This window comes from Pelobates fuscus, chromosome 4 (genome assembly GCF_036172605.1).
Source record: "Pelobates fuscus isolate aPelFus1 chromosome 4, aPelFus1.pri, whole genome shotgun sequence".
Taxonomy (NCBI): Eukaryota; Metazoa; Chordata; class Amphibia; order Anura; family Pelobatidae; genus Pelobates; species Pelobates fuscus.
This window is the reverse complement of record NC_086320.1, coordinates 338,241,376-338,253,597: the sequence shown is the minus strand read 5'-3', so window position 1 is coordinate 338,253,597 and position 12,222 is coordinate 338,241,376. Positions and strand designations below refer to the sequence as shown.

Here is a 12,222-nt window from a genome sequence, read left to right as displayed (position 1 = left end):
GGAGTGTTTCTTTAAACAGCATATCAACAGCTCCTATAGTGGTAATAAATATGTGATGTTGTAAATTCCCTGTTTTTCAAGGTTTATGGATGTTTTGCATTCTGATTTTTGCTAGCAGTTACTCCAACCGGCTGTAGTGGTTCTGATGGTTTCCTCTTACCTGGTTTTGCTGGGCGCTGGGTCTCCAAAGTGGTCAAGTTTATGACATCTAGTTAATACAGAATTGCAGAAGCCAGAGGTCGATCCTGCCACTCATTCTTTGGCTGAGAGCGAAGCTAACCGATCTCAGCCCATGAATGTGTGTCTGTGCTTCAAAATTTGCACAGAAATAGTATTAGCCGGCCCAGAACTCTTCTTCTGGGCTGACTGATGATGCCCTGATGATACAGCTGCTGAAGGTGGAGTTACATCTTAAGCGGCAAAGCTCGATATGTGCAGAGTTTCACTGCAAAACAACTCACGTACAGACTCTAGACACCATGACCACTCCAACCCTTTAACAGAATCATGGACATTCCAAAATGAAACATTTTTATTTGCTTCAAAGTTCTGGCTTGAACCTGGAGCTCTTTGCAATCCAACATGACTTTGTGAAACTTTGGGTTCCTGCCCAAAAATCTGTAAGGCTCTGCAGTGACTAGGCAAATACCTACAAAATACAATCTTAGGCTCAACCAAATGACAGCCTGTCACATTGAAAATTGGATTTTATTATCAAGTATATGGAATATCTGACTATGCTGTCAGTTCATATATGGAATCAAAATGATCTATGCAGAGTTGAGATTTTCTTGGGCATGTCTTTTTGATCACTAGACATACCTAGAATAAGTGGTCATATTATTAGAATTTTAGCTCTATATCTGGGTTTGATTACTTCCATCATAAAAATAGGGAATGTACCTCTCCTGCAATTTTCTACAGAAGGCTAGGCTGGAAATCTAGGCAGGAGTCTTCTAATCTAAAAAAAGGAACATTAAAGGGACACTATAGTCACCTGAACAACTTTAGCTTAATGAAGCAGTTTTGGTGCATAGAACGTGCCCCTGCAGCCTCACTGCTCAATCCTCTGCCATTTAGGAGTTAAATCCCTTTGTTTATGAACCCTAGTCACACCTCCCTGCATGTGACTTGCACAGCCTTCCATAAACACTTCCTGTAAAGAGAGCCCTATTTAGGCTTTCTTTATTGCAAGTTCTGTTTAATTAAGATTTTCTTATCCCCTGCTATGTTAATAGCTTGCTAGACCCTGCAAGAGCCTCCTGTATGTGATTAAAGTTCAATTTAGAGATTGAGATACAATTATTTAAGGTAAATTACATCTGTTTGAAAGTGAATCCAGTTTTTCTTTCATGCAGGCTCTGTCAATCATAGCCAGGGGAGGTGTGGCTAGGGCTGCATAAACAGAAACAAAGTGATTTAACTCCTAAATGACAGTGAGTTGAGCAGTGAAATTGCAGGGGAATGATCTATACACTAAAACTGCTTTATTTAGCTAAAGTAATTTAGGTGACTATAGTGTTCCTTTAATGAAATGGTTTATGGACACGCCAAAATAAAGTTTTGTTTACAAATTTAAATTTTGCGTACAATGCAATAATATTCTATTAGTTGTTTAGGGTAAAAATAAAAATAACATTCTATGATTCTTTACTTGTGGCTGCCAAAACAGTGATGTATAAAACATGTGATAAAGATTGTGATTCACACAAGGATATATGAATATGAATAATACACATCACTTGCAAAGTCTCCAGAAAATGTATAGATTCAAAGACATACATAGTTGGGGATCATATTTGCAATGTACAATAGGGCTGTTTGAAAAGCTGACTCCTGCCTACAATATTTTTAAGTTTTTAAGTTTTTCAGATGAAGTGTATCCTTAATTAAACTTTTTTTGATAGGTTTGCTAGCTGTTTGATAAGTGCAGTGCAGATAATGAGAAAACGACAAAATGGGCTCCTTTTAATCACTTAATTTCACTTAATAAATCGTTTAATCACTTACAACCCAATCCCTTTAATGGATATTTGTGATTTTGCTTCAAGCATTGATTTTGACAAAAAAGTTGAATTACACAAAAAACTCACTCAATCCACAAATTGTGGATGAGTGTGACCTGGAAAAATATATATATAGTATCTTGTAGTAGACGAAATCACGATCGACTTTAAATGCACCGTACTACTAAAAGCGGTCGCAGTCCCACCATATGTCTCGAGTGCAATGTGAAGATCCTACATTGCACTCAAGACATATGGGACCGCTTTTGGTAGTACGGTGCATTTAAAGTCGATTGTGACTTCGTCTACTACAAGATACTATATATATTTTTCCAGGTCACACTCATCCACAATTTGTGGATTGAGTGAGTTTTTTGTATAATTGGTATTTTCTACAGGTTTAAGCTCTTTAGACACTATTGGAGTGTCTAAACTTGAGTACAGGTCCCAATATTTCTTTTCTCTGGTACTGGATTTATTTTTTATTTATGTTTACAGAAAAGTGGATCTCACTGATTCAAATGACAAAAGGAAAACTACTTTAATGATAATGATCTTGCAATGAATTAAATATTGTCCTAGGGACGTACAGTCCGAAGAAACGCCTTTGTAAAACTATGAATTCTATGGCTTAGCACAAACTGATAAAAGAAATACAAATTTAAATTCTTAGAACTATGAAAATGATACTTCAAACCAAAGCAATCTGTAAAGAACTAGGCTGATCTTAAAACATAGCGTACAATATTTGATACAGGGAACAAATATTCTACATGATTTTCATATAAAACTTGTACCCAGTGTGTGTCCTCCCCGAATGATGTTGGCCTACAACTCCCACGATTCTCTACAAGACTGTGGTCCATGTTGCTTATTGTGTAAACAAACACATTCATGCATTTTACGGATTAGTTATATTTATCTCTGTATAAAGATCAGAATATCAGAATTAAAAAATAAACATCTAATCCATTTTACATTTTCGGTCAATTGTCAGTAATTACAAACTGTAAGCACAGCATAAACACAATTACAGAGTTATGCCAGCGTTACTTTTTGGCTTCTCCTTGGGGCTTCGCCATGGATTCTCTTCGGATTTTTAAAACTGTCATACCTGGATATAAAAGAAAAAGATAAAATGTATTAAGCAAAAAAAAAAAAAACGATTGATAGGAATTCAGGAGTTGGAGTTGGCTCACCTTAATTTAAGGCATAACAACAAAACAAATGCTGTTACAGACCCCAATGTAGAGAGTAGATTGAAATTAACGAGAAGGATCTTTTTTCCATTTGATGAAAAATCGATACACTTTAATGCAATTCTAAAAGCACAACATGCAAATAAAATTTTACTCTCTACCATTTGCCAAGAAATGTTTGCATACCATGACAGGTACACTTTAATCACCATCCAATAGTGATCTGTAACAAGAGAGTATACGGTCCCTACACAAAATATACTTTCTGTGTCATGAAAACCCTTTCCTAGCAGCTATGTGGACCTTTTACTGAAATGTTTAAAATAGAAAATATATATATTTTTTCTGCCATTTATAGACATACCAATAATACAATTTCTAAATGTCTTAAAGGACCACTATAGTGCCAGGAAAACAAGCTTTTTTTCCTGGCACTATAGCGATCTGAGGGTGCCCCCACCCTCAGGGTCCCAACTCCCGCTGCGCTGATGGGGGAGGAAGGGATTAATCCCTTACCTTTTTTCCCATCGCCAGGCTCCCTCGTCTCCCTGGGGCGCGCGCATTCAGCCAGTCCATAGGAAAGCATTCTCAATGCTTTCCTATGGACGCTAGCGTCTTCTCACTGTGAAAATCACAGTGAGAAGCGCGGAAGCACCTCTAGCGGCTGTCAATGAGACAGCCACTAGAGGCTGGATTAACCCATATGTAAACATAGCAGTTTCCCTGAAACTGCTATGTTTACAGCAGAAAGGGTTAATCCTAGGTGGACCTGGCACCCAGACCACTTCATTAAGCTGAAGTAGTCTGGGTGCCTATAGTGGTCCTTTCATAACGCAGTAAAATGCCCTTCATTAAGTACATTAACTGGAATATCACTTGTTATATACAAATGGTTAACATTTTGTATCTCTGTGATCCCTGTACATGTTTGTGAATTCACACTTGGCTAGTCAATGGCTTATAACAATACTGAAGACATGCACAATGCCTCCTGCATTATAGGCATTGTATGTACAGCAAAATGTTATCCAATATGCGTTTTAACATCACTATGTCACATATTTAGACATGCACGTTCACTTTTCTGGAATCCTTATCTAGTAAACTCCTCTAAGCATTTAAGTGACTGTATTGCTATGTCCCACACCCGAAGCTGGATTCTGTGTTCAGAAAGAACTTTATATGAGCACGTCACCCACAATTACACCTTTCTGTGAATTTAAATAAAAAAACGTTTGCTATTTTTTAGACTGCTGGAACATTTTTTTTAATCACTTTAAGTGATTTCATTCATTATAATAGAAAAAGTAGGATCATGATCAACTTAAACGCGAGCAATGCAAAGAAAACAATTCTATAAAAATCCACACAAATACTTTGTAATAGGAATCATGTGCTTACAGATCATTGAAAACTCTCCACTCTTCTTGACTAATAGATGGCCTTGTGCTACTAAGGGCAGTCATAAGGTGATGCTGGCAGACACACAGTTTGTTCTTTGTTTCGGGCTGACAACGAGATAAATTTTCCTTTAAAAAAAAAAGGTAGATATAATTACTAATATTACAGCAAAATTGGAATGTGCTTAAGAAGCATCTTCACATAGTATTCAACACAAGACTGTGGGAAGAAGAAATGTAGATAACAAAACGTTTTAAAAAAAAAAAAATCAGATGGAATGAAATAAAATCATGTATTTATGTTTATTTACAAAGCAAGCCCAATAATGGTTAGCGATCATTTATACTCATGCGACCAGAGGAAAAATAATTATACTCTCTTTTCTCTAAGGCTTTGCTGAATCAGGTGTGTTTTAATTATCCGAGTTTGAATGCTCACAGTGATAATATTTGACAATTCCAGTCTATGCTAATGCACAGGCACCTTTACATACGTGTTGTACAGCAAAATGGTGACAGACAATGCCAAATGTACTGTTAATTCAGAAACAAGATAAAACTATTTTCAAGTCAAGGAACAAGTTCTTAGTAATATGCTATTGGCATTAACTTCTGGATTTTGCCACGTGCTACATAATGAACAGTCTGATCTTGCTTCTCTGTACACACTGGTCATCGGTAATGAAGAATAGCCTGCAAACAAAAGGTTTTGAGCATTTAACCAAGGCAGGTTCTTGGACATTAGAACAGATATTCATTATAAACATTTCTTGTTAACTATCAGAGGGCTCAAAATTTCCACTCGCCCACTAGCTATTGGGGAGTGAAAATTCAGTCCTGGCAGGTACACATTCACCCCTGCTGATTGTACCTTGGACCCTCCAGGCTTGTAGTGGCAAGTAACATTTAGACCTGGCTATTAGCGTAGGACTTGATGTTCTGAGCCATGACCTAGATGACGTTGCAAAGAAAGCAACAGATATCAGGGATTTTAAATGAAATCGAGAAATGTCTAATGCGTGTAAATAATGGAAAAAAATGAGGAGGGATTCCAAAGATATAAGCAGGGAGGTAAAAGAAGAGAGAAATTTGGAAGATGGTTTATACCACGTTCGTGAAGTTGGCCTTGGTAACACTGATCTCATCATTTAGTTTCTGAAAATGTTCCTGATTAAGCTCCTGTGGATCTTCTTGTGAGGAGGTTATGGGCATTAGAGGTTGTGATGGCACTAATTCTCCTACAGACAAGCAGGTAAAATCAAGTGTAATAGAATTGCTTCCTGATAAGCTCTGAGAAGTCTGTAAAGACAATTGAAGGAAGATAAGTGTTATACTGGCTGCTACAATTTTAAATAGTGTTTTGTTTTTTCCTCTTAGATTGAAATGAATGCAGTGTAGGATCAACATTATAAAGTCTGTCTTTGCAAATTTATGATTAAAAGTGTATATAAAATAAAGCTTTGAGAAGCCATGTTTATTGATATGTGAAAAAACATGGGGCACAGAAAAATAGCAATGCTGTACAATAAACAACTGGAACATTAAATGTATCAATAAACAACCGAATTATTAAAGTATTTATTCCATATGCATGGCATAATTTAAGGACTCTAGTTTGAAACGTCTTAACTGCAGATACTAAAGCAAGTTTACATTTTTTTTTTTAATTTTATTTAAACAGCGTTATATGTGAATTTATAAAGCCATGTCATTTAATAAAAAAATAAAATAACAGCTTCTGGGCAAAATAAGATTTGAAAAGACATTTTCAAATTCTGTTTTACCACAGTAGACACGTGGGTTGGATAAGGGCACATGAGGACATGCTCTGCGTATCTTGGAAAAGTAAAATAAGGCATTAAACAGGTCTTAGAACGAAAACAGGAACAAAACACTCAACCTTAATCATTAACTCATGATCACCATAACATGAGAAAAAAATAAATAAATCACACTTTGTTTATCCAAACACGCTTCCACTTATTAAAATTACAGATTCATCTTAAACTGTGGATTTAAATCTCAGGCTTATTAAACCACTAAAAAAAAATGTTTGTTTTTTTTAATATATACACATTAACTTAAAGAGACATTACAGGCACCCAGACCACTTCAGCTCATTGAAGTGGTCTGAGTGAAGTGTCTCAGGTCCCTTAACCCTGCAAAGGCTGTCTACCGGATAGCCACTAGAGGGACTTCCGCGTTGTTAGTTGACTTTTGGTCGCTTAACTGATGCTGGATGTCTTCACGTTATGCTTGAGGACATCTACCGTCATCCAAAACCCTATAGGAAAGTATGATATAATGCTTTCCTATGGGGATAGTCCTAATGCAAGCAAGATGCTCGCTGCGCATGCGCACGAGGTCCCCACCCCGGCTGATATTGGCAGGTCAGGAGCACGACCCAGTGCTGAGGGACATTGGCGTTGAAATCAGGTAGGTGACATTGGGAGAGCTTGAGAGAGGAGGGTACTACAGTGCAAGGGAAAAAAAAAAAAACTTTGTTTTCCAAGCACTATATTTTCTCTTTAATACATGCAATCTACATATTGCATCCAATGTTAAAATTCTAAACATTTTTCAAAAGAATACAGAAGTAATTAAAATACCCCTAAAGTAAAGATCTGGCTCTATACCAAAGCCAATTAGGTGATAATAGTGTATCGAAATTTCTGTGTCCAAACACGTCGGTTAGGGAGTACACTTCCACTGTACCACATGAACTGTAACTCTCATCATTCTCAGTCTAGCAATATTAAGTTGAGAGCAGCGGTCCAGTCCATGGGCTCTCCTCTGTCCAAGTTTAGAATTAAGGTATTAGTCACATGGCTGAAGGAGTGATCCACATTGCCTCCAGAGTCTAGGGATGAGGGTTAAAATTCTGTACCATAACAACATGTGCCTGGACAGTTTAATTATGAAACATTAATAGGAAAGTTCAGTGCCTCCTCGAAATGGCATTGCACAATGCATGTAATCACCAGCTAAACATACTTTAAAGGATCACTATAGGGTCAGGAACACAAACATGTATTCCTGACCCTATAGTGTTAAAACCACCATCTAGCCCCCCTGGGCCCCTCATGCCTCCATAAATATAGCAACATCTTACTGTATTCAAGCCAGAAGCTGTAACTCTGCATGCTGTTTGCCTAAAAAAAAAAACAAGCACTCTGCTGACCTCATCAGAAGTGGTAGCCTGATCCAATCACAATGCTTCCCCATAGGATTGGCTGAGACTGACAAAGAGGCAGATCAGGGGCAGAGCCAGCATGATTCAAACACAGCCCTGGCCAATCAGCATCTCCTCATAGAGATGAATTGAATCAATGAATCTCTATGAGGAAAGTTCAGTGTCTGCATGCAGAGGGAGGAGATACTGAATGTTTGGTTGCATTTTAGGCAGCCATGACCCAGGAAGGATCTCTAACATCTGAGGAGTGGCCAGTGAAGTTATCACTAGGCTGTAATGTAAACACTGCATTTTCTCTGAAAAGACAGTGTTTACAGCAAAAAGCCTAAAGGTAATGATTCTACTCACCAGAACAAATTCAATAAGCTGTAGTTGTTCTGGTGACTATAGTGTCCCTTTAAAGGAAAATAAGACTGTTAGGAAACCAAAGTTGTTTTCCTAGCACTATAGCTACACCCTCCCTCATGCCTGCCCCACCCTGTGCTGCAGAAGGGGTGAAAAACCTGGCAGGAGAAAGAAGCAGGCATTCAGTGTTCATACAAAATAAAATAAATCTGAATCACTCTGAAAACATTCAAAATGTAAGTAAAGATAACAGAGCCACTTTAACAAAGATACAATATTTAGGAAAGAAATACTCATGGAGACTTCAATGGAATTTCATTGAAATTCAAACACAATCACATGAAATCATAAGACAAAGTAAAGACCACGTTGTCTTATTGGATGTCCTATCTCTGACTGGATGTCCCCCCGCTTTCTGAAACTCTAAATTTCTCTAAAACTGAGTTTCTTATTTTTCCTCCTCATAACACCGATCCTCCTCCATCACTCTCCCTGCAGGTTGACGGTACCTGCCTCACCCCATCCTTTCAAGCTCGCTGTCTTGGTGTCACTTTTGATCCTGTCCTCACCTTTGTGCCTTATGTCCAGTCTGTTGCTAAAACCTTTCGATTCCACCTTAAAAACATTGCCCGCATACGCCCTTTTCTTATGCAAGATGCTGCCAAATAGCTTGTTCATGCTCTAGTAATCTCTCTTATGGATTACTGTCATTCTCTCCTAATTGGTCTTACCAGAAGCCGTACTGTCCCCCTAAAATCTGTGATGAATGCTGCTGCCAGGCTGAGCTTTCTCTCCTGTCGCTCCTCTCACACCTCACCCTGGCTTCCTGTCCCTTACAGGTGTCGATTTAAAATACCAACCATTACCTATAAAGCTCTAACCAACTCTCTTTGCTCTACTGGTGACCTTCTCCTGTCTGCTGCTCACACCCTTACTGCAAATTCACACCTGCAAGACTTCTCATGGGCGGCTCCTTTCCTATGGAATAGCCTGTCTATCCCTGTCAGACTCTCCCCTAGTCTTCAATCCTTTAAGAAGTCCCTCAAAACCTATCTTTCAGGATTGATTATGGCCTCCAAGAGTAACTTCTATCTCTCAAACCTTCCTCTCGCTCTCTATTATAGGGCCACAACCCACTCCAGTTCTGCTACTTTCCCACCATGTCTATTTGCGGTCTCTCTCAATACCCTTCCTATTGTGTTTTTATACCCCACCTCCTCTAGACTGTAAGCTCGTTTGAGCAGGGTCCTCAACTACCTATTGTTCCTGTTACATTTTGTTATTGTCTCATTTGGTAAACTCCCCTTTTATTGTAAAGTGTTGCGGAATAAGCTGGCGCTATATAAATACCAATAATAATAATACCAATAATAATAATAAAGCCTGAAATTGACACAGCGAGACATCTTCTTACACGTTGTACGAATGGATTTACAGCTGACCCTGTGGTCTCACCCACAGACATTAACTTGGTATTCTTACACATAAGATAGAGTACAGTCATTATGGTGGATGCAGTGCCAGGAGCTAAAAGATGGCAGGGAATGCAAAGGAGAGTTTAGGAAAGTATATAAACTTTAATTTGCTCCCCCAGCTAACGCACACCAAAAGAAGATGTCACCTTCAGAGATCTCTAACTATTTTTCAAGATGCCTAAAAGTGACAAAGCTGCTTTAACATTGCAGATTGCATGAAAGAGGAAATGGACGAATGGTAAGAACAAGGGAAAAGCATCCAGGGTGTCAAATAGTAACTGTAGGGTAAAGGCAGGGCCAATTGCTTAACCCCTTAAGGACACAACTTCTGGAATAAAAGGGAATCATGGCGGAATATTTCCGGCATGTGTCCTTAAGGGGTTAAAGCTCCTCGAGCCCTCGCATTAAACAGTTACAATGGCCCAAGATTACGTTGTGCAAAATCTTCCTGGGTAGAGAGGTGCATTAATATAAATAAATAAAGTGGCTAGGACCCAAGACAATTTTTTTCTCTTTTTTAAACATGCATAGGCACTATGAATTATGCCTCTGCATTCCCATCCATACATGTACAGGGATACAAAAAAAGCAGTCTGGAAAACACAGATCAATGAGTAGTTCAGGGAAATGCATTCTGTAAGACAGGTGCCTGCTTTAAGCCAGGCTACTGTATTTACTGCGTGATAGAATTAAGACCATTAAAAAAAAAAATCAAAAAGTTTGAAATTCTGCTGGTATTTTGTGATCTGGATTCCAATAAATATCAGTACATGCATTACAAAAACCCAGAAGCATTGTATTTGAACATTTCATTAATTTTATGTTACAAAATATCTATTTTATGTTACAAAATACTTCCAATAAATGAAGCAAATATTCATAAACAGAAGAAAACATTACAAAACATGATGAACTACTGAACACCTGAACCAAATGGTTTTGGCCTAAACATTTGTCAAATAAAATGCATCTATGATTACAATTTGGTTAAATCTGTCATTTTCACGGCCACTTCCTCTCAGCATTAACGGACTTTATATTGATATTTTCCTCTACAACTCAGCAGGAGCAGAGCCATCAAAATGGTTACACTAGCTTGTACCGGGTGCAAGGGAACCAGATTAACCCCTTAAGGACACATGACATGTGTGACATGTCATGATTCCTCTTTATTCCAGAAGTTTGGTCCTTAAGGGGTTAAGATCGGAATATTAAAATCAATGGTACCCAAGTAGTATTTTGAGGTATGACTTTTCATTTCAAGACGGAATTAGTAATACGTTTGTGTGTAGGCAATCCTATTGGTCAGCATTGAGAAAAATGTGGAAACCTTTTTACTGGTTCTGTATATGGCTGCATATTAATTAAGTTAGAGAAGGACCTTAGTTGGAGTGCTGTGATGGTGCTTGGTCATCTCTGTCAAACACTGCACGTATATCTAGCTTGACAAAATAAACACGAACAACAAACATTTGTTGTTTTATCATACAATTTGTTTACATGAAGCAACACTTATAAGTAAATGGCATGAAGGTTGTTTTCGGTTAAAAGACTTTTCCTTGTCAAGATACACAAGTATGATCCACAGTAAGAAAAGTTTTTCATGGACTGGAAAGACAACGAGAGAACTAGCATGAGAAATATGAAACGTTACCTGATCTGTGCTGCTATTTCCCAGGTCAGATTCATACGAACTTCCAAAATAAAGGCGCCAGATGCTGGACTTTGAATCTTCAGGTGGCAGCTTCACGATATCCAAGGAGGCAAGAGACTGCTCTAGAGCACTGTCTGACTCCCCCGCCGATTCATCAGATCCACTGCTGGGGTTCACAAAGATCATTGAAGACAAGCTAACATCACTGTCTGATCCAGAACCATTATCCTGCAGTGATCACAAGACACAATATGTGATGTTCTATAAGGGAATAGATGACTCATATACAAATGTGTAAGACATGAATCTTTATTTTGGCGTCTAGAAGATAATGTTCTAGGCATTGTATATTACACTGTTGGTTCAAACATTATTTGTCTAATATCAGTAAACAGATAGCACTCAAAAAAGAACAGGAGAGGAATTTAGGAACTGAACATGTATTTCATGTTTAGCTCTATTTGACTAAATTTGAAATTCCCTGTTCAGTTCCTGACTATTGCCAGTTTAGTGAAAAAAAATAAAAAACTACAAAGTTGAAACACAACTAAATGGTCTAAAGCATTAGCTGTATTCTGCAGCATACTCAATGTTGTATATGTTTTGAAAAATAAATATTTTGCCTCATTCTTCCCCTTAACTCCTCTTTCTAACTTTCCCACCCATGTAGGCACACAGTTAGGATATGATCAATATATCTATTCTGTAAATTCAAGAAAGCAGGCCTCAACTTAGAAGTTTTTCATGCACGGTGTGTAGGTTAGTAAATGTCACATTTGTCATATCTGCAAAGACAGTGATAAATAGCAAGTGCTCAATCTGCACTCCATAGCTACTAACTTTCCAGATTACAATGGGGGAGGATAAAAAACCTTAGGAGATTTCTAACAAAAGCAGAAATGTTTAATGTGTCCCAGGTCCCAAATGGCAGTGAATTCAGCAGAGAGACT

At 37.9% G+C, this 12,222-nt stretch overlaps 1 protein-coding gene across 2 annotated transcripts in view; it reads right to left on the bottom strand.

The window, feature by feature from the left end:
* Positions 1 to 2,522: 2,522 nt before the first annotated feature.
* Positions 2,523 to 12,222, bottom strand: part of PEX1 (peroxisomal biogenesis factor 1) — a 42,597-nt gene continuing 32,897 nt past the window's right edge. The window contains exons 21-24 of one of the 2 annotated variants that reach the window (XM_063452444.1): positions 11,273 to 11,500; positions 5,713 to 5,904; positions 4,607 to 4,734; positions 2,523 to 3,120 (exon numbers count right to left, since the gene is read on the bottom strand). In XM_063452444.1, coding sequence (XP_063308514.1) covers positions 3,045 to 3,120; positions 4,607 to 4,734; positions 5,713 to 5,904; positions 11,273 to 11,500 — 624 coding nt within the window. In that variant the 3' untranslated portion in view covers positions 2,523 to 3,044. The remainder of the gene's footprint in view (positions 3,121 to 4,606; positions 4,735 to 5,712; positions 5,905 to 11,272; positions 11,501 to 12,222) is intronic. The other variant, XM_063452445.1, reaches the window with a different exon arrangement.